Source organism: Mya arenaria, chromosome 15 (assembly GCF_026914265.1).
Source record: "Mya arenaria isolate MELC-2E11 chromosome 15, ASM2691426v1".
Classification (NCBI taxonomy): domain Eukaryota; kingdom Metazoa; phylum Mollusca; class Bivalvia; order Myida; family Myidae; genus Mya; species Mya arenaria.
In genome coordinates, this window is record NC_069136.1 from 3,360,839 (window position 1) to 3,386,852 (window position 26,014).

General features: G+C 35.5%; 1 protein-coding gene across 4 annotated transcripts; it reads left to right on the forward strand.

Moving 5' to 3' along the window:
• Positions 1-6,256: 6,256 nt before the first annotated feature.
• LOC128219724 (uncharacterized) lies at positions 6,257-25,814 on the forward strand. 4 transcript variants are annotated; one of them, XR_008258638.1, is made up of 6 exons: positions 6,257-6,407; positions 7,167-7,264; positions 8,645-8,786; positions 18,369-18,446; positions 22,698-23,130; positions 24,960-25,814. XR_008258638.1 is itself a non-coding variant. In XM_052927671.1 (6 exons), the coding sequence occupies exons 1-6, from the start codon at positions 6,258-6,260 to the stop codon at positions 25,008-25,010; spliced, it is 582 nt and encodes a 193-aa protein (XP_052783631.1). In that variant the 5' UTR covers position 6,257; the 3' UTR covers positions 25,011-25,814. The 4 variants fall into 4 exon arrangements, 2 of the variants coding, with proteins under 2 accessions (XP_052783631.1, XP_052783632.1); XM_052927671.1 differs by having other exon boundaries at positions 22,698-22,760; XM_052927672.1 differs by lacking the exons at positions 22,698-23,130; positions 24,960-25,814 and adding an exon at positions 19,501-20,357.
• The last annotated feature ends 200 nt before the right edge of the window (positions 25,815-26,014 follow it).

The following is a 26,014-nucleotide window of genomic DNA, read 5'->3' on the forward strand; positions in this document are numbered from 1 at the left end:
TTGCTACAACCAAAATTGAGCGGGGGAGGGGTATGGGAAAGGGAAATGACTCATAAGAATGCAAGGAAACATTTACAGTCGAGTGATAACCATCAAGTTTGGGAAATATAAATATATACATGCAAGCACAGATACAACATGCACAGAAATGCCATATTTGCCGAGATAATATGTGAAATTGTGAATTAAATCAACGTGTTTATTTGTAAACTTTGCATCAAAACCCATACCTTTTTAACCTTTAAACCCTTGATACCAAAATAAGATGCCGATCGAATGATATTCTTCTAGCCACATTCTGGACCCATCCGATTTTCAAAATATAATGGTGTACTCTTTCTTTAACATCCGCCATTTTGTTTGCAACCTAACTTTTTTCACTTAATGTTTGCAGTTAACCAAATTACGTCCGTGCCTCTGTTTGTTTAAAGGTAGATTTTAATAAACATTATCCATATAAATCTTAGAGAAGAAAACGTGATATTTCCTCATGATTTCATAAAAATGCACGATGAAAGATGTTCAGCCCTTATTGTATTTAAACATGAAATTATCTCATGTATGACATCATCTTACCGGATCTGTCGTTACATTTAAAAGAAAGTAGATTTCGTTCAAAACATCCTGTTTACTTTGTTATTCTTACTAGTAAGCACTCTATATATAATACGTATGTTATTTCACCAAACTAATTGTGTTAACAGAATGAAGTTGTATATATATTTGGTTGATCAATAGCAAGGAAGCCGAACATGGCGACATGACAATCAATACCTGTATACATGGACTTTATTCTACATAAGGATTTCAGAGCATGCAAGGTACGTAAAAAATCTTTTTATTATCCTCCTTACATTAACTCCAAGCATGTTCAGTGTTATTAACTTACTTTACAATAAATAATACTTTTAAAACGGATTCTTTGTTGATTTGACTGATTTGAACTGAAAAACAAATATGTAAAAAGATAAATAGAATACTAGGTAGAGCTGAAAAGGTTATTATGACATGACGAGCGTATCGCATTTCAACGTAAACATAAGGACGAATATCGTTCATTGCATGTGTTCAGCCTGTATACAGTCAAATTAAAAGACAAGCTTGCTAAATTTAGCAGACGCGCACAATAGCTTCATTGTGGTGTCAAATAAACATGTGTATCAAATTTGCAGAAATTAAAAGGTCAAAACCACTAGCGAAGTCAGGGGGGGGGGGGCACCCGCCACCTCCTTAATTCGTCCAAGTTTACTTTTTTTGCCAATAAAGAAGACAAAAAGTAATAAAATACGATCAAAATTCACCCTTTCGGGCTAGAAATTGTTAAAATTGTATAGGGTAGAACCCTTAAACCCGCCAACATTTTAAACCAATTAAGTTTCACTTCTGAGGAACGTGCGACTTTTAATAGGTTGTGCCCCTTAGTTACGCCGCGTTTAACGTCAATTCCTTGATCCGCCCCTGAAAACTATTACAAGTATGACACTTGTTGAGTCATTTTCAAACAAAGGCTTGGTTTGAAATCGGACTGTAGAGATAAAGAGGTCTCACAATTCATGGAATGTTATTTTTAGCATTTTCATTTTTTTGAAAAAATAGCAAACTTGTCAGTGTAGGTGCAGATTGTTATTCTCGCCGTGCAGGTAACCTGATACCTGACTACAGACAATGTACATGCTCAAAAGTGTTTACATTATCAATATCTGGTTGTCATACAGTATAAGGACATGTTTTTTAACACAATTCCATTTGATGCATACTAACCATATCCCTTAGCAGTTCTAGTGCGATGATAAAACTGATCAATTGAGGCTATTTCATTGGTAAATCGAAATTAATAGGTAGAAATGATACGCGCTCAATGTTAATCAAATTATACACGTAAAATAGAAATGTTGAGTCTCGCATATACAGTACCTGGCGTTTAAGTTGTGCTTTTTTAACTCGACTAATCGAAGAATAATGATGGTTTTCTAGTCGCCCCGGCGTCAGCGTCGGCGTGTGTGTCAGCGTCGGCGTGTGCGTCAGCGTGTGCGTCAGCGTCGGCGTGTGCGTCAGCGTGTGCGTCAGCGTCGGCGTGTGTGTCAGCGTCGGCGTGTGTGTCGGCGTCGGCGTGTGTGTCAGCGTCGGCGTGTGTGTCAGCGTCGGCGTGTGTGTCAGCGTCGGCGTGTGTGTCAGCGTCGGCGTGTGTGTCAGCGTCGGCGTGTGTGTCAGCGTCGGCGTGTGCGTCGGCGTCGGCGTGTGTGTCGGCGTCGGCGTGTGTGTCGGCGTCGGCGTGTGCGTCAGCGTCGGCGTCGGTGTCGGCATCGGCGTCGGCGTCGGCATCGGCGTCGGCGTCGGCATCGGTGTCGACGTCGGCATCGGCGTCAGGTTAATTTTTTAGGACAGGTTGGCATTTTCACTTAAAACTTTAATACCCTTCATTCAATTCAATGAATACTTCACACAGTTATTTAGGACCATCAAACAATGAGACAAATATTTAAACTGGCGTCAGTCATTTCTTTGTAAATATATATTCCCAGATAGGATAGGATGATATGTCTTTTTATCATTTGATACATGTTTAATGTTCGTGTGATATTTACATTTCGGTCCTTTATAATCTTAAATAATGTTCATAGTATTACATAACAGACTTCAGGGAACATAATCAGCAGCATGAACTTGCAACATGCGCAAAGTCAGTCTATGTAACAACATGCTTGACAGATAATGGAACTTGAGACGTGGTCGACGGGCCTTGAAAAAAATGAGATAAAACCCTATTTTGGGGGAAAACTCAGAAGCCTCAGACCTTGTGTCATCTCGATTTATGGGATTTGACTTATACCACTAGATGTCGGGCCTCATCACCCCTAAGCTCCTTAACAATGATGAAAAAACATAGAAAACATATCAATTTACATAATTCATGTATGCGTGCTGTATCGAGTTGTACAAGTGTATATTATATCGCTATGTTCTTCATAGACAAGTGAAAACAAATATGATAATTCATATTATGAACATACATTATATAGCAAACTTTCACCATAAACGTGTTCTTGTAAAATCTAACAATCAATTAAATAGATGTGAACGTATCGGTTCCCCAGGGCTGAATGCATTTACATTAATATGCGCACTAACCATTCGTGCTTATAAACGCCACCTGACGTTTATTACATCATGACAAGGAAAAATAATTTCCTCCCAATTCGTATTATTCAAACGTAGACATTTATATTATTGTAAAGCTATTTTGAAAATTTATGTCGCCATTTTCGGCTTTCTGACTTTGGCATTGTCCAAGGCCATGTATCAACCAAATACAAATTTCTGTAAAAAAAAGCTTGATGAAATAACAGATTTATTGCTTACATTCACACATAACTGAAATATTCATAAAACATACATCGTAATATGTATAGTTCGCGCATTTAAATACTAGTTTCCTTTATCGTTTCCTCCAAGTAATCTGACAATTTTTCAATTTCTGCGTCATCATAATGACGTCGTTGATCTACTAACTTAAGGCTTCAATGGAGAAAAAACATAATGTTGGTTTAATTACACTATTGGATCGTATTGCTATGACCGGTTGTTTTACTGTTTTAAAGAAATGAATACAACACAGATCTTTTCTCATGAAATGACCTCATAAAGAGTCACGATATGCAGAAATCGGTATTTTTTAACTGAAAAATACATCAGATCAGACAAAAAATGGCGGACCTTTCTATCGATTTAGTCGATTCATACGAGTCGCGTGAACTATTTATATTCATGCGCCATCATATTTGTATTGTACATCCCTCTGTCATGCGCTAGCTGGTGGACGTTAATAGTTTTTTTCGGGTTTTACTCTACATCAATGTTAAAGAAGCTAGACACCAGATGGTCCCAAATTTCGGCAAATACATTATTTCCACAAAACAAGCCTTGTCAGTATCAGCTAAAATGAGGCCGATAAAACATCGTTTTACAGGATAAGTATAATTTTCTTTACATTGTTTACCCTTTCGAAAACGCATTATGACTTCCAAGTTTATAGTGTGTATGCAGATAATACAAATTAATTCTGTGTTATGCAAAATTGGTTCAATGTTCAGCGTCATATTGTATTTTCAAAGCTATCCTCCAGGCATTGTAAAAAGAGCAGCGAAAAGAAACACAGAAGTTTCCGTGTGTTTCTTTACGTGAAATTTTAACTGAAAATGTGTAGTATTTCTTAAATTATTTCTCTAGTCTATTCCGGCAACTGCTCAGGTAGTGTTTCCAAAGCGCTATACTCCGCCCACTTATCTACCTCATTAACATATAGGGAGTCAGTGATCCAGTTTGTACATTTCCTTTTACTAAGGCATGGTGTAGACCTCGGGAATTCCTCAGACATTATATGAGACTCTATCAAAGTTATATGCTCACTTTTATTTGTTTCTCAAATCCTAAGTGGCACTGAAGCTTTAACATGTCTTGCCTATACGGGTTGAAACGATCTTTGACTGTTTCAGGATTTGAAAAGTATATAAATGTTTTGAAATTCCTGATGATTCTTGCACATGGAAAACCTTTAGCAAGAATGCAGATTTACAAGCATTTATTCATTTTAAAATCCAAGTTGGTTTTATGCACCAGTCAATTGTAACCACAGCCCTAAGGTCCGGAGAATAGCGGGGACTTTGACTTTAGGGCAAGCCAAACCCAGGTACAATTCCTGCCATGCGGGAAAACACTGCTGGTGAAATCAACGCCAAATGCCCATTCACCTCTATTGTCGGCGTGGAAATAAAACCAACGCATTCACTCGGCACTGCCGGGCCACCTGGAGGTTAAAAACAAGGCCCTTATCCCTGGCCATTCCCGGTATACCCCCGGACCTCAGCGTGGGGGGCGTGGTTACAATTGACTGGTGCATTATATATACAACGAGAATGCAATTGATCACGGTGTATTTATGTACTTAATGAATTTTTTTGGAGTTGTTTAGTTGTTTATTTTTGATAACTTCTTCTTTAACTTTATTTTTAGTTGTGACTCATTTTTAGTGTCACTCTTTTGTTACTTTGTGAAAAGTACTCCGACTCAGGACGTCAGTGATTCCTGGCTCTCGGTTTAAATGTTGATGAACTATTATACATGCGTTTATTATATTTAAAAAGAAAACAGTTGTATCAAATTGACTTATTTAGATTTTTCGTGATTTTTCTTTCAGATGTATCTTGTTATGTGAAGTTTGCTCTGTAAAAGAAGTAGTTGCTCTTTTATTACCGTCTTACGCTTATTATAACTATGAATAATTTTGGGCTTTTCGGTCGCGATGACATTGCCACAAAGTCAATAAACCGAATCAATTTGAGTCAGTTCAACTTGTAACTAAATAAAAATAACACATATACCTTTTTAACCTGTCTTGAGTTATGATCATAAATATATCAGAATGAATATTTACAATAACTCAACATTGTCGATATGGAAAACTAAACATATATGGTCACTTTGAGTTAGAGGATCTTGGTTTGTAAAACATGTGGTGTCCTTCAGGAGCGCAGCTTTTAAAACATTATCAAAATGATTCATCGACAGTAATGATTATTGTAAAAATGCTTAGATATTGGTTCCAAATCTATAAAGATTATGTAAAGAAGGGGCTGGGGTTGAAAAAATGTCATGAAGAACTGAGATTAAGGACCATTACACTGTTCATTAACTGATTGTACAGGATTTTTGTTTCCTATGAATCGGACACAAACAAGGTTGTTACACATTTAACATGGATTTTTGAAGTTTCTGCTAGTTCTTATTATAGATTAATTGAAGTACCCCATGTTGCAAAGAAATATCGATTGTATGTATTGCCTTAGTTGTTTAATAATGCTGCATAATAAATTTAAGCGTTCATGGACGTAGCTTATATTCTTTAATTTCAGCCCTAAATGAGAAAAGCTGCAGTCCTTGCTAAACGGGAGTCTATAGAGTGTCTTTCAAGAGTCCCATGTTGCACAAAGCTATCGATGATATGCATTGTTTAATGTTTATCAATGGAGTATTATAAATATAAACATTCATACATCATAAATTAGAATAGACTGTAGTCCTTGTAAACAGGATCTAAGAAGAGTTCATTTAGAATCTCACTAATATTCAATTATTTGAAGTTAATGTTTTGCAAAACAAAACACAGTTGAAACTGGTATATTGAGAACACAGTTAGTTAAAATAACTTTGTACGTTTTACAATAACTTTTGTTGAGTGACTATAAACATTTTCAGCACGCATGCCGATCACACCAGCTGCATCGTTTATATCAGCTGTATCTTCCACGCCGGCCTTATCACCAACAATAGCTGCATCATCAACTGGCGCTCCTGTGTCCGCCTGTGGACTTCAGATGCAAACACATACAACTCTATGGGGAAGAAGTAAAGCAAGTAACGTAGCTTCATATGTATCGGTGCATGTGACTTAGTCAACTTATACATTGTTCTCTGTGTGTTAATTTATAGTCTATAATTTTCATATAAAATTATAACAAAGTAAAACACAATTTTCTGGAATTCCGCATGATATATAGGTCATTTGAAATTACAGTTTACATAGGTCATATGAAAGTATGGTTTAAATGTCAAATTGACGTACTTGTGCAATATCATTGCAGGAGGATGATAGCATATAATTTTCACCCGTGAACGTTTATGACCACCGAGGCGTAAGCCAGGTTGAGAGTAACGTTTCAAGGATGAATATTATATGTTTTGCACTCTCCATTGCTTCTGATATCTATTGTATTATAACAAACAATTATTGTTTACATCAGTTACGTCTACAATTCTGCAAAGAGTCAACACAATTAAAGCAACGTTTAAATGATTACTTTAAACGGTGTTTTTTTAGTCACTTAAAAACTTTTTCCGGTTTAGTGAACTTTCATTTTTTGAAGTATTGCATCTTGTAACACGGAGTATCTTTTCAACAAATTCGCTGGTACAAATATGAAGAAATTTAAGAAATATATATTGAGCAACGTCATTCATTTCTATAATTAATTAAATATCAAATAACAGATGTGTTGATCAGTTCAGAGACAGTCTCTCTGCACAAGGAATGCAGGTTTTGGTCAAAATGATTATTTTCTGCAAATATAAAACGATTTGATTTACTTGACATTCCTAATGTCGATTTTTAGACTATCATCAACGACGGCTCTATCACCAAGGATATCAACCTCATCAGCTCCAGCGTCCGCCTGTTCACATTTAGATACACAATCCGACAAATCTACGGGTAAGAAGTTCAGCAAGTAGCGTAGCTTAATATATATCAATGCATGTGACTGAGTCTATTCATGTACAGTCGAAACTCGTTGGCTCAATATTCTAGGAACTGCCTTAAGTACTTCGAGTCTCGCGAATATATGGCAAAGGGTGAATGCTTACGTAAAATAAAAGAAAATCGGACATTCACATCAAGTTCGAACCAATGAAGAAGAAGTCTAACCTAACGGTATCGAGGCAACGAGTTTCGACTGTACTGTGCTCTGTGTTTTCTGACTATAAACTACACCTAAATTAAACAACATTGGTGGGAATTCCGCTCGATATATAGGTCGATTCAACCTAATGTACAATTTAGGAATTAATACAAAATAATAGAAATGATGTTTGACAGCACGCATATATAAAACAAAGCGGGAATGATAATAAATAAAACAATAAAATACATTGTTCAAGTGGTATACTTCAGAAGTGCAGGTTAAACCGTTTTTAATTAACATTTTTCAATGACAGTTATAATAAATGTAATAATGCCAAAGCCGTCTCATAAATTCTACATTTTATGATAATAGCTAACCAATTCGTTCGATTTCAATATAGGGCGTCAACTTGTTTTGGGTCATTCTTTTCAAGAGGATGTTGGTTTTAACACAATGCTCCGATATTCGATCATAACATAGTAAGATAAGCTTCATGGAAATAGTACTAGCAAAACGTTGTTAGACATTAAATATAGATTTTTGATGTTTTAGTTAGGAAAGGGCAAAAACAAGAGTTGACAACACGCATATTCCAAGAAAGAATTTAATTGCGACAGATGAAAAACAACACCAAATCAATCTTGCAGTTGTTTCCTTAAGGAACACAGCTCTAAAAATCTCAAAATTGTTATGTGACAGTAATGATAAGTTTAATACGACCAACACCTCCTTATAAATTCTGTACGTTATGACAATAACAACACCCAAATCGTTAGTATTAAACATATGCTGTCTGCATTTATTGGGTCATTTTGACAAGATAATATTGGTTTTGAAGCAAGTATCCGATGTTATATCCAAATCAATAACTTTCCTGATGTTTAACATACACTGTAGGTAAAGGGAGGCTATGCAATTATAAAATATATTACTGCATTATCATAAAATAATAATTTGAGTCTTTTTCGTTTTTCACTATTTTTTTATAACTTTAAGTTTATGTTTTGCCAATGATCTGTTGATACTGGTGTAATTGTGCAATATAAGAGTTTAAATAATTGGTTTAATGTCAAATATTGAAATAGCAAAAAGTACACCTTTAACTTAATAACATATATTTTTATTACAACAGAAGTGAGAAAGTCCATTTTATTCTTAGTGTAAACACATTTTGCTCATGCAATTTTCAGCACGTGTGTCTCCCCAACCAGCTGCATCGCCTATAGTTGTTGTATTTTCCACGCCAGCATTACGACCAACAACAGCTCTATCAACCAGCAGCTCCAGCGTCTGCAGGCGCACATACAGATTCACAAACAGATAAAACTATGGGTAAGAAGTAAAGCATGTAACGTAATTACATACGTATTGGTGAATGTAACTAAGTCTATTCAAACTAAATGTATTTAGATAGTTAGCTCTGACTTTCTTTTGAATAATTATTATTGTTCTGTATTATGAATTTAACAAACTTGGCAGAATTTCCGCATGATATTTAGGAACATTAAAATGATCATGACAAACGGTTCTGGTAAACAATAAACATAAAGTTGTTTTGAAGCAGGCATAAACAAAAACACATGACTTGTAATGAATAGAATAATAAAACCTCATTCAATTCGAGTGATTCAATATATGGTCAGCATTCGTTTGGTATTTTGGTCAAGAGGATCTTAGATTGCAAACAATGATCCGACAGCGTATACAAACGTATAAAGATAAGGTGAAAAGAGGGTTTGAAAAACAATCATCAAGTATGGAAATACAGGACCTACTATGTTCATCGATTTCGTGTACTTTATATTTGCTTCATGGAAATTTGTACACAAAACAAGGCGTCTTATTTTGTAAAGGGAAATAACTTGAAAATAATGTAAAGCCCAAAGTTGCAATCAGCGTTCGATTGTATGCATTTCGAATTTTTTTTTATATTGTAAACACATTATAATTGTTCATTTACGTTGCTTACGCTATATAATACCAGCCATTAATGAGAAGAACCGGCAGTCGTTGTTAAAAAGGTTCAAAATAGAAGTTCTATAGAAACAGAGTTATTTGTTGAATCTATAAGTTGTTCATACATTGTAGGTAACGGGAGGCTATGCAATTAAAATATATATATAAGTTCATTAACTTATATTTATTCTTTGAGCCTTTTTTATTTTTTTACTGAATTTTTAGCATTTCAAGTTCATGTTTTGAAAAAAAAAACCTGCTGATACTGGTATAACTGAGCAAAATGTTAGATAAAATAAGAGTTTTATGCCAAATATTGTAATTGTTACAAATATACTTTTACTTAAAACTTTGTGTTCTTTATGTGTAAATATACGTGTGTGTTTAAACTTGTTATTAAAATATCGAAATGAATCAGAATTGGGCAAGTCCATTTAATTCTAAGTTAATATAGACATAATGTACCAGAACATTGCAGTTCACAGCACGTGTGTCTTCCACAACAGCTTCATAATCCATGACAGCTGTGTAGTCCATGCAAGCTGTATCGTCAACGCCGGCTTTATCATCAACAATAGCCCAATCCACCACATCTGATCCAATATCCGCCTGTGTACATCTTGATCCACAAACAAAAGAAGTAACGTTTGTAACAAAGCTTTATATCTATCGTTGGATATTGCGGAGTGAATTCATATAGTGAGCACTGTGTTTAAATATAAACTAGACCAGTCATGTATTACAAATAGAACAAATTTGTAAGGAATTCGGCATGACATATTGATTAATTGAAATGATAAATTACTTGACAAATAACGATACTGGCGCAATAAAAGCAATGTCATTTGACAGCATGCATATTCAACACATGATTTTGATAAATGAAAGAAAACGTCATTATTGAAGTCGTATCCTTCAGGAGCGCAGCTTTAAAAAAAATCACAATAACTGTTTGACAGTAATGATAAATTTAATTTCCACCAGTACCTCCTTATAAGTTATGTTCGTTATGACAGTAATGAATCGTTAGTATTAAGTATATGTTGTCTGCAATAATTTGGCCATTTTGACAAGATAATCTTGGTTTGAAAGCAATGATCCGATATTATATCCCAATCCTTAAAAAAAGATAAAAAGGAGGTTCAAAGAAAACCTCATGTGGAACTAAGATACAGGACCTTTACACGGTTCATTAACTGAGTTAACTTTATTTTTGCCTCATGAAAACAATCCACAGCTCTTATTTGTTAGACACTATATATGGATTTTTGAAGTCTTTGTTAGTAAAGGGAAATAACTAAAATTAAATTGAGAAGCCCAATGATGAAAACATATATCGAGTGTATGTATAGTCGAAGTTGTTTATTAATATTGTATTTTAACTCTATACGTTTAAAGGAATAGCTTACTATAGATAATTCCAGCCATAAATGATAATAATCGACAGTCCTTTTCAAATAGACAGTATGATTTCCGAATAAAAGGTCAAATTTTCGTTGGGATCTAAGACAACCCACAACATCCACGACATTTTATGTCCTACGAATATTTATGACTTCAAAGTATGTTATCAATATTAAATACAGTCGAACCCCGATGGCTCGAACTCTCAGGGACCGAGAAAAATACATTGAGCCTCGAAAAATTTGAGCCAAGCGGGATTGTTTACCTCAGTATAAATAAAGCGGTCCTTAACATCCAATTCGAGCCAACGAAGAATTCGAGCCAAGCGAGTTCGAGCCATTGGGGTTCGACTGTATATTAAAAAATGTCGAAATTACATTTGTGTTGAGAACTCTTTATAAATTGAAATGGGCAGATATCTAGATATTGATAGAAATGCTAGACTTTGTAAATGTTGTTATTTGAGAGCAGTCGAATACGTTTTATTTTATGTTGCCCCTAAATCATTGTATAAATGTAGCATTCTCGACTGTTCAAAAGTGTATTAAGTGAATGTCGTGTGAAAAATCAAAAACAATTAGAAATGTTTCTAATCATATTCATCATGCTATGTTAACTAGACAAGAAGGACTTGATAATATTCATGCTTCTTAACTTTTGTTTACTATCTACCTTAATGTTTTTTAATATAAACATGTACTCCTTAAAACATTACATGTAATTGTGATGTAAAAATTGTCATTTGGCCGTCTATGTTTAATATGTTTTATGCCGATTTGTCAATAAACGTTTAAGTTAAAGTTGTTAAATTCGTTATACCCGAACTAAACCGGCTTATAAACTGTATTTCTGTTAAGGGCCAGTCACATTTAGCCTATTTAGCAATATTTTCATCTAAGCTATCTTTTGATTTTTCTCTCAAGTACATTGTTTACGCAAATACCAGTGTTATTTCGGTAATCTTAAACATCGCTATCGCAATCTATTTATTGGTGTACAAAATGGCCAAATACTGAAATTATCTTGGATAGTGCGGTATATTATGTCATTTGTTTGATTAAATATTGGTACAAGCTTTTGTTTATGCCAAGTAACAGGTATTCAAAAACCGGTTGTTCTAAATTAAACAATGTTGATAATTATGAAAAGCACATTTGGGCAAAAAGTTTCAGAAAAACTGCATTTAAATATATTTTCGGTGTTGCCTGGGTTTCAAGGAAGTGTGAGTTATTACCCTCTTTCTATATGTCTTAAAAACTAGGGTATCCGACTGCTGGAAACAGAATTAAAATTTTAATGTCACTAGATCAACTGTTTGTTACCATTATAAGCCCAGGTAAGTGTTGAATTTTACCTAAAAAGAGTTCCCTTTTATTTAAGAAATAAATAAAAAAAATAAGTCACAAATTGTCATAGGTGCTTGAACATTTTTCTGGACCAAAGACAATCGAGGATTTACCCCATTACTGCAGCAACATTAACATCCAATTAATTATTTCTAATAACAAGAGCTTCTTTAAGATACAATGCTAGTTTTATTATCTGTCATGTCCAACAACAATTCGATTTTAACCTGTACAAAATTTACAATAAACTAAAAGATACATTGGCTTAATGTTCAATTTGCAGCATAAAAAATATTTAAAGTCTACACTTTTTTGGTTATTTTTATGAAAAAAAATAATGATTTAACTGTGTTTTTTTTATCTTTCAACATGATAACTCTTGGTTTTGGCTATAAGCCTGTATATTTCAACGCTAAAATGTACATACTTTGAACAAAGGTTCATATTTTTTCGGTAAATTTCCGGCAAAAGCTCCAAGATTTACCGAGTAAATGTATTGTAAATCATAAGTTTGTAATGTAAACATGAATTTGCATACTATTCGTACATAGTAACGAGCTTGATATGTCATTGTCTATCAATTCGCTTGTAATAAAAACGTAATAAAAACTGTGTATTATAAATAAGTCATATGCTGCGGTTTTGGTATATTGGTGGTCATTAGAATGTATTTGTGTGTAATTGACACGTTCTTTGAACACGCAAATAAACTAGAATATGATTATGAAATTTATTTTGAAAAAAAATATGCTTTCGGATTTGTATGAGTATTTTTATTAGCTGCAAATCAACATTATCAACATCTTCATATAAAAATATAAAGCCTTGTGAGGTATCTTACCGTCATAAGTATGATTCCACGTATAATGATAACATCCAGTGACACATTGTTTTAACAAAAGTAAACACCATAATTAGTATGATCCATCTGCGCTGATGCAAATATATACAACGTTATATTAGATATTTTTATATGCCTATCAAATTCCTTTTTCACATCCAACAGTGAAAATACAACACGCCGTATTAAAAATCCGTATCAATATACTGTCGTATTCTGATTCCGTATCATACGAGTACCGTGTGTAATCTCGGAACTACTTTCCCGTTGCTAAAAATAGCGTGACAAAATATACTGGTAAAACCTGTCATCTTTTAAACACATTAAATATTCTAACTTTACTCACGCTCCAGAAGCATGTAAATATTCAGGAAGATGGTCCTCATGTTCTTCAAAGAACCATGGGGATAAGCACGAAGCAGAGAACACTTCCAAACAGTGAAATAGCTGTTTGCCATCTTGAAGTTGTGGCGCCAAACCGTGTCGCTCTTTACCTGTTTTCGACCCTTCAAAAAGCTGACACATTCGTTTTTATCTGCAAAACCAAATGTTTTTTCATAACATTTAATGCATACATTTCCTAGAGTCTTCATTGATTGCCCTTACCAGTACAGACTTACTGAGCCTACTTATAGTTAACACTCGGTTAAACCCTGTTTGAGCGGTACGCGTTATTGTGTCCCTTCGCTTGAGAATTTCTACTTATTGGGAAAGTAACCTATTCGTCTCTTTCGTTGCTTGCTATGTTATGCGTAGAAGCGTATTTATGATCGTTTCCATTGGGTGAAACGTTATACATTGCTGTTGAAGTTCCCTATCGAAGGTCTACAAACCACTTAGGGGATTACCTCCACTGGTACAACGTCAGTTTGTCGTGATGAAATACATTTCCCTGTTTTGTCTAGTTGGACAGTATAGTTCACCCCCTTGGTTACAGATGGACTGCTTGGAGCCATTAATAGTTTCGGGTTGATTCATACATGACGGGTCTCACGAAATAACCAAACCAAATCACTGACGTTGTTGTCTGTGAAGAAAGCCGTCGTACACTTCTTAGTTTTGCCTGTCGCCCCTTCTAAAATGATCGCGCGCTTCGCAATGCACATGCAGCATCTTGTCCTTGAGTTCTCTCCCATGTGAATATCAAGGATCAAGGGTGGCTTATATAAACATGGTGTAGTGGAAACACATGTTCTGCTGGCAATATGACATCACTACCAACGGCGAGCATATAAAGTGTAATAGTTAGCGTCCTGTTGGGATTTGACCTGTACGCTCCCACCAGAATGACAAGGTGAAGGTTCAAATCTGCTTGAGAATCATTAAGATAAGATTTCAACATATTTACCAGTGTCCTATTAAAACGTTTGACCTAACCGATGCAATACGGACGCAGTGGACTATACCATGTCTTTTTCACTCCGAGTCACTTGCAAAGCTCTTTGAACAGTTTACTTTCAAAATCAGAGCCCTGGTGATTATAGATGCCCAGCGGAGTGCCACATCGTGGCACTATGTCGTTAACTATCTTATCCGCGTACACTTCTCCAGTTTGGTTATGGACTGGGTAGACCTCAACTTATTTGGTTAAACGATTGGCTGCGACCATCACGTAGCGTTACCGGAAGTGGGCCTTAAAGAGCAACGCTAGGATACGCCATAGTGTTTTTGCTCCAACATGAACCATAGGCGCTCGTGGCGTCTTCTGTGGTTGTTTGTCCGCCTCACAAACATCACAAGAATCGACGAAAGGTTTAACATCTTCCTTCATCATATACAAATATAGGCCTTCAACGAGCGTTGTCTTAGTGGCCTTAATTGGAAATGAGCACCGGCCAATCGATATTGGACAAGACGCATGACTTGCTTTAAGGTCATTTGGTACAACCATTTGCTGTTTCTTTTCGGGGGACTGTTAAATAATGAGAATACCATCGACTTAGGACAGATTTCCCCAGATAATATCATAGCCCCTTGCCGCCGGCCTGTTAGATACCTTCCCTTCTTTACCTTGTCGAGAAGCCTTAAGCAGCCCACAGTAAACCAGTTCTAGATAATGGTCGCGGGATTGCATGTTGGCGATCTCTGTAGCTTTACAATAATCCATCCAGTTGCAAACAGCAGCGGTTTTGGATGACTTTGGATGATGTTGACGAGGTTTCAGCATTGACAGCTCTGACATCGAGCTCAAGGTATTGGCTAGAGACGTCTCGGGGTTTGAGTGTTGGGGCTTTTCCTGAAATACTTGATTTCTGGGAACCGGTCACTTCACCTATGACTTAAGACGGTGGTTCTTAACGAATAAGCTTCTCCTGTCGTTTGTAATTTGAGCATGGATTGCATTTCAGTGGCTTGTCGGCACACTTTTGGCGAAGTTTTTTTTAGTTATTCATTTTGCCCCAAACTTGCCAGACTGGAGTTGAGAGATACAAAGACATACATTTCTTCAAGCTTTTATGTATTTCTTTTATTAACACACAGTTACCACAAATGTAAGATGTAAATTTATTCACAAATCCAAATTGTAAGGAATAATCCAATTTCGTTTTATATGAAATAAAGTTGGTTCACAAATGTCCAAAATAAACTGATATAATGCAAGTCCAGAAAGATCCAACGTTAATTTATCTCTGGCGAATATAAATCGCACGGCTTTATATACTTAGTACAAGAGATTGAAATGCACGAGAATTCCGAGTTACATGATATTCCGGGACACATATGCTCGACAGGGACCGCATATCCAAGAAACGTTACTTCACTCTTCAAAAACAGGCATTTCTTAGGTTTTAACCTGAGACATACTGCTGCAATTCGGTCTTAAACCTCTGATGTCCATGTCATATGCTCCCCAAAGGTCCGGCCAATAACGATGATGCCATCTTTGTACACAAGTCACTTGACCCACTGGAGGCCTTGCAGCACCAAGCCCACTGGAATGTCTCGCTTGCAATGTAAAGCCCGACAGGGGTATGGTCCATCTTATCGCGGTGTCCGTATTTACAGCGAAAGTCTGTGTTCGGGGTGCCCTCTTTTTAAATGTTATCTGTAAATAGGCACTTGTGAAAACTAAAATAAAACATGGTGAAACCGGCCACTGCGTCGAGAACGTCTTGTTTTTAAGGCCAAGGGAAGAAGCAAGACTGCTAGATCATTGAGTCCCAGGTCCCTATCATGTTTTGTAAGACGCCCTCATACTTTACTAAAAATGACGACACATCTGTTAACGGTGGCTCCTACATGTTGTCGACCGCTCAAACAGAGACTGTAGGTGTTCCAGAATCTTGGCTACTTCATCAAACATTACCCACATGATGCGCATCGAACGCGCTGCCGATCTGCACTTTTCGGACATGATCTGCATTACTGTCTGCACTGCTTTGTTTAGATCTCAATACACTTACTACGGGCTCCACCCGCTCAGCAACTTCTTTCTCTGCATCCTGATTAAGGGTTGTCGCAAAATAGGATCGGGTATAGTATTCTCACCTTGTATGTCGAAGAACCGCCGATGTGAACATGAGTAGATGCCCTAGATAGTGGGTACTGCGATTTGAACGAATGTGTGGCTTCCATTATGTAGTTTGCCCTATCGTCCAAGTCATCCCCCTCTGTCCTATCAACAAAAACGTCAACCACGGATTCCGACTTTTCCGGCAATTACCACTTCTCTCATCTTTTGTAGATAACCTTTCAGCAAGCAACCTACCCGTCCAGTGAACAAGAGTAGACCCCCTCAAAATCAGTCGTTCTTTTCTGTATACAGACGAAACAATATGATTGTTCTCGTCGCTCTGGTGTCTGCAGTGAACAATTCACCTCTCTCGCCCCGCAGTTTGGACCCTCGATTGCGTGCGTTCATTACCTATAAAAGTATGGCCTTTGACTAAATCGTACCCACTTCACAGTATAAAATGTAATTCGCGATCTAGATTGTGATCAGACATTTCCTTTCGTTGACTGGTATTCTGTTGATTTTCCTGATGTTTTGGTAGTCTTTTGTATTTATTAGATCAAGATCATTTTCATAGCCGAAGACGTTCTGTAGCATATAAACATTGATATAAAAACGTGTTCATACTAAGATATGGCAAGTTTGGCAAATATTTAAATTTGTGGCGCCCTCCAAATACTTCATATTAAGAACAGCATAATATTGCATGATTATAGGAAATATAATTTATAGCAGTGAATCATACAATTAGAATGCCTTGTTTCTTCCTGGTATTTGAAGAAATTCTAATATATGGTAATAATAACGTATTACCTTTTTAAACAACTCGATATCTCATTTTATGACAGAGAATCTTCTTTAAATTACATCTAAAATTGGACTATTCATTCATGGTTCAGAAAGCACAATTCGCATCGACTTGTGGCGCGCATTCCGGAAAGAAATGTGCGTTCATCATAGTACATTTACCTAATTACAGGATAACCTGAACATGTGCGGTTTTACTCCTTTTTGATGTTTAGTCAAGGAGAATGCAATCGCACCGTCTGACTTGACGCAGACAATTTTAGATAAATAGTCCACGCTTTCACAAGATTTTCATCATGAGTTATTGTGATAGGATGATTGCCCGTTTTCCTTCGTCGCCCGTCCGTCATCAACCCGTCGTCAACATTTTCCTTCAACTTCTCCTTTTAAACCATTCAAACAATTTTCAAATAAACTTTTATAGTTTTCAGTAAGTGGCCTTCTACTAGATTCCTCCAATAAACCTTGTTCCAAGCAGAACTATGCTTGCCATGGCAACCGAAAAGAAAAAAAAACTTCTTCTAAAAAAAGTATATCAGATACCACTGGCTAGATTTCCAAATCATTTCACAGAAATGTTCCTTATATAACCCTCTATCAACTGTCTAACTGTGTATTTGTTTTTTTTAATTACGGAGGATATCACCTTTATGCTCTTGTGACAAGTAATATTAATCTAACTTAAGAGTCATGGCCGTATGTAACATTTTGAAAGAATATACTGTCATGTTCTTATAAGCCCGTTTAAAACAGGGCGTACTATAGTTTCACCTGCGGCGTTCGGGCGGGAGGCGTTCAGTATGTTTTCCGATCAATCATTTTAGAACCCTTTGTTCAATCAGGTGAGTGATATCATCTTGGCACTCTTGTTTCAACAGCCAGAAATGCGATACAAAAGGTTCCCGTTTGGAATCATTATTATACAATTATAATATGTATTGTTCTGTTATGTTGACATGATGATTGAATATGTTTAGAAACTAATAAATGAGGTTCTTATTTTGTTCACAACCCGTTCGTTTTAATTGCTCGTTGTAACCTTTGTTAAAGTATCTTTCTCTTATATAGACGTTTGTAGACATTGATATTCTTTTTAAATAATACAGTTCATTGGGATTGAAGGTTGGACACACACAAAAGCTGAAGATTGGAGTCCAGCGCACGTAACATCTAGCACGGATTATGTAAGTAATACAAAATATATTATTTTATACTTAAAAGTTTTAAAATCCAGTTATATTATAATTATCGATTGTATTAATGTTTAATTAAAACTGACTTAATATGTCTGTTATAGAGATAATACACTTTTTTGCTAGGCCGAGAACATCTACGCACGCCCAAGAAATGCGTTCATGCCTGAGAACACGAGGCAGTTAATATAGCCTAAAGGCGTCCGTAGATGTTTAAGACCGAGTGAAAAATAAATTGTTATTTACATTGCATACAATAAAACAGAAACACATTATTCCCTGAATACTATTATACAACATCTAAAAATTCAATAGCATTTCAAAGTATTTATTTTCGAAATATTTTATAAAAGCACTAAGAAACAGATTGACATAAACAGAATTGACATGAAACGTGAGCAAAGTCTAAAAACTTCTCAGAAAACTGTGGTAAATAGTTCGTATAAACTTTAAAAAATCGATATATTTTGCGTCGTCATCATTTGATTAGTGTGATTTCCAATACCAACCAATTGTTTTGAATATTAATGGTTACATCAACATCGCCAATTGAACGCCAAGACGGATATTTCTCAAGTTATGAGTTCAATCAAATAGACGGACGTGAAATTTTGTTTTACATCAACTGTATTGTGTCTCGTCTACAGCTTCCTTATTGACATTGCAAAATAGTGTTGACTTTCTTCTTATATTAATTTAACTTCTCTTAGGAATGCTTCAGTATAAAATCGGGGCCCGTCATGACACGTTGTTAACTACCTAACCAGTCCTAAATGGCACAAAACAATAGCGTTCTTTATACTGGTTATAAGCTCGTTTTCGTCCGACTTATGCAATCAAATGCATACAAATAAAAGCGAAGTACAGATATTTTATGCAATAAACCGTCTCTCATATTGTTGATTCTGTGTCGAGTTTTATATCAGAAAAAGGTATTATTTCGGTATCCAGAATTTCTTATTGCACTAGTGTGTTTTTACACTGGTTTCTTATGCTACAATTTCTGAAGAACTGTGAAATTCAGTCCAAATATACTTCCTTTCAGGGGAGGCAAAAAGTCTACACATATTTCAAATGAATTCAATACAAATATGTATGCCATGTGCGACTCTGAGCGCCTTCACGTCGATAAGAAAATCAATAAAGTCAAACTAGGACTGTCAGGAGAAGGCGGAATAGGTCAAAGCAATACATACCGGATAGGCATAAAAGTACCGAAAGAGGAAAGAGGCACAGTCTTCGACTTTGAAGCTAAACTTGATAATAAGGCACGTGCCGCCTTTGATTGCAGTTACTCTGATGTGAACGAATTATCTAGTAGGTACATGGATATAGGTTTTACTAGAATAACCCCAGGTAGCCATACGCGATTTGATGTTGATTGTAAAGGAGTTAAAACCGTGTACATCTGGATATATTACATTGATGACCAAAATGAACAGCAATGGTTGTGCAGTGGGCTTCAGAAGCGTCAAGATTACAGTGTCTTTGTTGGTAAAGATGGCAATATAAATGATGCCACACATGGAACGCTTACCCAGCATGCATAACAACTTCAACGGGCTTCAATAGATATATAAAAATTCCAGACAATCCTGTCTTTTTGACAATAAAATATCAATATTTAAACATTACATATCACACACTTAAAGCGCACGTGCGATGGTGCTTGTGTTTACAAAACACCCATGATATTGTTTTGTCTATTGTTTGTTTGTTTTTCGTTATTTTTCCATTTTATGATTGTATGGTTTGGTTGTCGTTTTAGCTTTGCACAAACTTTGTATCAGGTGATTTGGTATCAGATGAAAATGGTTTGATAACATTGAACATAATTATAATGATATTATGAAAGTAATTATTGATTTTCGACGTGTTGCTTTTTCATAGGTTGCCACTTGATGTATACCACTATATCATGAATTTGTTATATAATTATCCCTTCTTTTATACACAGTATATTCAGTTTAATAAACAGTCTAATTAAATTTTCATTTCCATTACATTACATTACAAGTCATTTGTCTTATTTTCGTTTGAAAAGACATATAAAATCAAAAAAATAACAGACTATGGGGTTAAGATAACAACTTGAAGGTAATGATCGATCAAATTCTCTATAAATCAATAATGCTAATTTAAAAAAAAAAAAGATTTTGTATAATCTGAACTGGCGTTAATTTCTCGAAACTTCTTAAGCTTAACAGGCTTAAGTAGCTTATTTCAATAAGCCAAAATACATACGGAAATTGAATTTTGATAAATGAAAAATGGTTTATTTTGATAATCATATTTATAATTCCTATCTGAAGTATAAAAATTCTTAAAGAAGTTAATATTATGAAATTTATTGAACACCAAAAATAGTGAGCTTAGCTTAATCCTGTTATAAAGGACTTAAGAAGTTTCGAGAAATCGGGGCCTGGGATTGTTTTTCCCACAAAAAATACCGTAAGAGACGCATAAAAAGTAAAATACGTGACACCAAATATAGAAAATTATATGTCCGTTACCATTTTCACAAGTCACATTTGAGGGGGAGATTTGACAGAAGTTTTACTGTAGCACACCGGTTAGGCATTTCAGGTGAATTCAGCCGTGCTCGAAAATTCCATCTGGCACCCATGCCAAATGAGTCACGCGCTGTGACGTAATACGTTCATTTCTTTTATGACACACTTTTTCTAACTATAATTATGATATTTCATATTTTCTCTACAAAACTATACCTTCAAAACAAACAAAATAAATCTTAAAAGACGTGATATCGAAGGAACTTATTGACGTATGCAGTGAATAAATAATACTGCGCGTCATGACGTCAGTTAACATCATCGCACGCGCTTTTTGGTGATATGTACACAAATGTGCTTTTCTTTGTATTTTTTCACAAACACGCAATATTAGGTATGCTAGAAAAACACCATTTATGTGCGATTGAAAAGTCCGACCCTAGGGCACGCTGAGTTAACTCCGCAAGCAGGTGCCCTCGGGTAGGATTTTTCTATCAGGACCGGAAAAACATGACATATATTATTAACATTGACGTCATAGGTATATTTTGAAGAAACGTAGTTTCAAAACTGTTTCGGATATTGAAAATATGAAAGGAGTCCCTAATTGGACATACGCTGATTTATTTGTATACCAATTTTTTAACACTAACTCGAAAATTAGCTCAGGGTCGCGTTCAACCTTAAAATTTAAAGAGCAAAATTTCTAACACGCCGGATAGGCATTTCCGGTGAATTCACCCGTGCTGGAAAAACTCCATCTGGCACCCCGCCCCCCCATGACAGATGAGTCACGCGCTGTGACGTAATGCTTTTTATTTCTTTTATTTAACACAATATGTAACAATATTTATGATATTGCAATAGATGAGGTCCTTTAACAATAACTTTACAAAAATATACCTTCAGAACCAAAAAAAAATAACCCTTAAAAGACGTGCTATCGAAGGAACTTATTGACGTATGCAGTGAATAAAAAAATACTGCGCGTCATGACGTCAGTTAACATCATCGCACGCGCTTTTTGGTGAAATGTACAAAAATGCGTAAAGCATAAATTAAAGTAATTTAAGGTATGCTAGAAAAAATATTGTTTATGTGTGTACGTATGTGCCTTCGAGTCGGATTTTTCTATTCGGAACGGAAACACATGGAAGATATTATTAATCTGCCCTTTGTTTAAATAACGGAACATCATAACGCTTAAAAAAATGCACATAATATTAAGTTATATAAAGGGTAAAAAAGAAACAGGTTACGAAAATAATATCATACTTAACAATACTATTTGCAATAATTTACAATAGTTGCAGGGTAACTTTTGCTGGAACATGTCTTACTCGCCGCAGACTTTTTTCGTGGCTTAGAATACAACCCACGCTTCGCTCACTCCGTTCGTTCTTATTCATTAAGACTTTACTTCATGTAATCTAACTAACACTTACAACAAATAGCCCACGTGATCACGGGCTCCGGACTTAAAAGACCACTGAAGAATGTGACATATAAAGACGTCCAACGGAAATCGATTTTATTCAATTTTAATAATTATGTATTGCTCTCTTTTGTTGACATGATGATTAACGATATTTTACAAAATAAAAATTGAGGTACATAGTACGTTTACAACCCATAGTTATAACCTTTTAATGTATCTTTCTCTCATCTTGACCTACGTTCACATTCAATTTGATATTGTTTTAAATAATACCCGTGGTTGTGATTGAAGGTCGAACAAGACAACAGCTTGCGATTGGAATCCGGTACACTAACCTCGAACACAACCGACAATGTAAGTCCATTTCAAAGTATACATTGTCAAGTTTAAAAGATCTTTTAGTGTTATGAGTAACGATTATATTGGTGTTTAATGAAAACTGATTTAATATGCTTTTTACGTATGTAAACAAAGTACACCATTTTGAGGGTGTGAGCGTCTGTGGACGCCATGCAAATGCGCCCATGTCCGAGTGTGAAGCACGAAAAAAATTAACACATTCTAAGGGATTCCGAATATGTTCGAGAAAATGTACAGTTTCGTTAATATTGCATACAATAACATGGCCTCTAAACGCCAGCTCCACCACTTTACGGTGGTGCAAAGAAAAAGAGCTGTCGACACTTCCGTGGTGGAGCTGTGCCCTATGTTTACATGAACAAACGTGAGTATGATTTATATATTATTTGATAATTTCATTTAACGGATATATTTCGAAAATCGGAGAATGTGGTACCGTGTAAGAACACTTCTACTGTAGGCTGGTTACTATTTCGTTTCAAAATTGTGCAAACTGTGGTGTCAGGAGCTTTTCTCCCGAATCGGACTTGTGCATATTTTGAGATCTGATTGCATAGCAAGTACATTTCGGTACTTACACACCCCGTAAGAACATTCTCACGCATGCAAACATAACTGTTATGTATAGTACCTATGCCGGAACACAACAAAACTGATAAGCACCTCTTAAAAAGGAAAAATGCACAAATTTATAAAAGTGTTGGCGCTGTTGCCCTAGTGGTGGCGCTATCGAGTATGTTTTGCGCTTGAAGTAATATAAAAAGTAAACGCTTTTGGAATGAATACAACAGTTGCTATGTTTATCATTCATTGAACATTATGCTGGTAAGGTTTTAAAGATCAACTGCTTGAATTTGAAGCAAGGAACATTAACTGTTTAAATATTCCTAGTACGATTTAAATTTCTGATGAATTTTGCGACATCATCAATATTTTTTTCATTATTTCGATTTCAGAATTACGATATCAGAAATTTCAGAACTACTCCTCAATTATATGTCTTGTTTTAACGGCATTTTTTTGCGACGGCCGAAAACCGAGATATTATGCATTAAATTGATACCAATTATGCACCAGTCAATTGTAACCACGCCCCCCCCCCCCCCAGGTTCGGGGGTATACCGTGGATAGCCAGGGAAATGGGCCGTGTTTTAGTGCCGGGTGAATGTGGCGGTTTTGTCTTCGCGCAAAATATAACGGGGAATGCGCCTTACCTAGGGTCCCTGTGGTGCGGGGGAATTTGGCGGGGATTTTACCATCAGTTCGTCCCCGCTGGGGATTTTACCCGGGGTTGGCTTGACCGAAAGTCAAAGTCCCCGCTATTCCCCGGACCTGGGGGCCGTGGTTACAATTGACTGGTGCATTAATAAATACCATTTATTCTGCTTCGAATTTTGTATCAGAAAATGCATTTATTGTGCTATTGTTTGCAAACTTAGTTAATGCAATTATAGTATTTCTACAATATTGCATCATCACATGTAACAACTATTGAGCGTCTGTGTCTCTATTATCATAATATTTTTGATATACATAAACTAAAAACCTTTTCAATATATTCTAAATATTTACTTATACCATTAACTTCATTAATTAATGACAAAATAAGATAATCAAAATGTGTGCTTGTATTTAATATTGTATAATTTTATCTCTGATATCCAAACAGTGACTTTTATATGCATCGTGTTGGTAATTAGACTGTATATAAATAAAGACGTTTGAGGTTTGAATAAAGGTAAATAATCATGTCACAGGTCACTTAGTAGATTTCTACGACATCAGTTTATTTTAATAGCTATAAAGCTGTTTGCATACGCAAACCTCATTAAAATTATAATACTATGGTATTGCTAATTTTGTGGGCAGAAGTATAACAACATATTTGCATTGAACCGCATGAAATTCACGTCCAAAAAGTCACCTTCATTCTATTTCATTAAAGCTTTGTTCAATGATTTTATTTATAGTGAAAAATGTTCCTTAGTGTAAAATTTACCCTTCTGGTCACTTCAAAACTGTAAATGCTATATGCTATATATTCGTAATAGCACTACTTTTCAAGTAACAAGATGTTAAATGTAAAATGAATGCCCTATATTCTGTCCTATCGTGAACATGTGCGTATGTAAGCAACAACAAAAAATAATTGACGAAAATATGAATTTTAATCTAACTATACTCTTTTTTCAGGGGCAAGTCTACACATGTTTCGAATCAATTCAAATACCCTATATGGGTTAAGTGCGATTCCGAGCGCATTAAAGTCAACAAGGGAGTCAGGGGGATCAGCGGAAACTTCAAAGTAGGTTCGAATGTGAGCGCAAACGCGAAGTTCAAAGAAGAAGTGGGCATTAAAGCTGATAAAGATGCACGTGTTGGTGGCAGTATCAATTATACGGACAAATTATCTCGAAGATTCATTGAAATAGGTTTTACTAGGTTTACCCCAGATAAACATACGCGGTTTGATGTTGATTGTAAAGGCACCGATACCGTGTATATCTGGATCTACTACAATGGTTGTGCGATGGAATTCCGAAGAAACAAGATTACAGTGTCTTCGTTGGTCCAGATGGCTATGTAAATGATGCCAAACATGGAACGCTTACCCAGCTTGCATGATAACTTCATAGTTTATTATTCTTGCATTGTGTACGATGCTTGTTCACAATGATGAATAGAACTGATTATTAACTTATATTTCTGAATCATTTCATTTATGCAGGCAATTATTTTCTCTGCTAGTTTGTAAAAGACAACTCTTAAAACTAATAACAAATTTTCCTATTAATTTTAAGACAAGACGGTGGCTTTATCTTGAACAAAATAACTTTCCTATGTTCGTGTGTTTAGGTGTTTTTGAAATGAATAGCGACTGCTGGAGTTTTTGTCAAAATCTCATTTGTAATTATTAATTAAGCTTGACACACAAGCTTTGTATCAAGTAACATTGTTACACATGATAATAATGAGATCAAATTTAAAACAGTATTTGAAACAGCCTAGGAGAAAATACTGTTTTCTATGTGTTTTATTTTCATAGGTTGCCAGTGACTACGTACCACTATATCATGTAATTGGAATGTGTATGCAGAATAAAAAAAACTGGATAACAAAACAGTAATTATAATACTATTCTCATAGGAGAAATGATATTATAATTGATTTTATACGTGTTTCTATGCTATAAATTGCCAGTGTATATGTATTTCTTTAGTAGTAGTAGTAGTAGTAGTAGTAGTAGT

What these genes read in the sequence shown, in the direction of transcription:
- LOC128219724 (XM_052927671.1), top strand. Translation starts at nt 6,258, where the DNA reads ATGCCGATCACACCAGCTGCATCGTTTATATCAGCTGTATCTTCCACG. An exon ending in ACAATCCGACAAATCTACGG is followed by an intron (nt 7,265 to 8,644) that starts GTAAGAAGTTCA and finishes TGCAATTTTCAG; the next exon opens with CACGTGTGTCTCCCCAACCA. An exon ending in CCTCGAACACAACCGACAAT is followed by an intron (nt 22,761 to 24,959) that starts GTAAGTCCATTT and finishes CTCTTTTTTCAG; the next exon opens with GGGCAAGTCTACACATGTTT.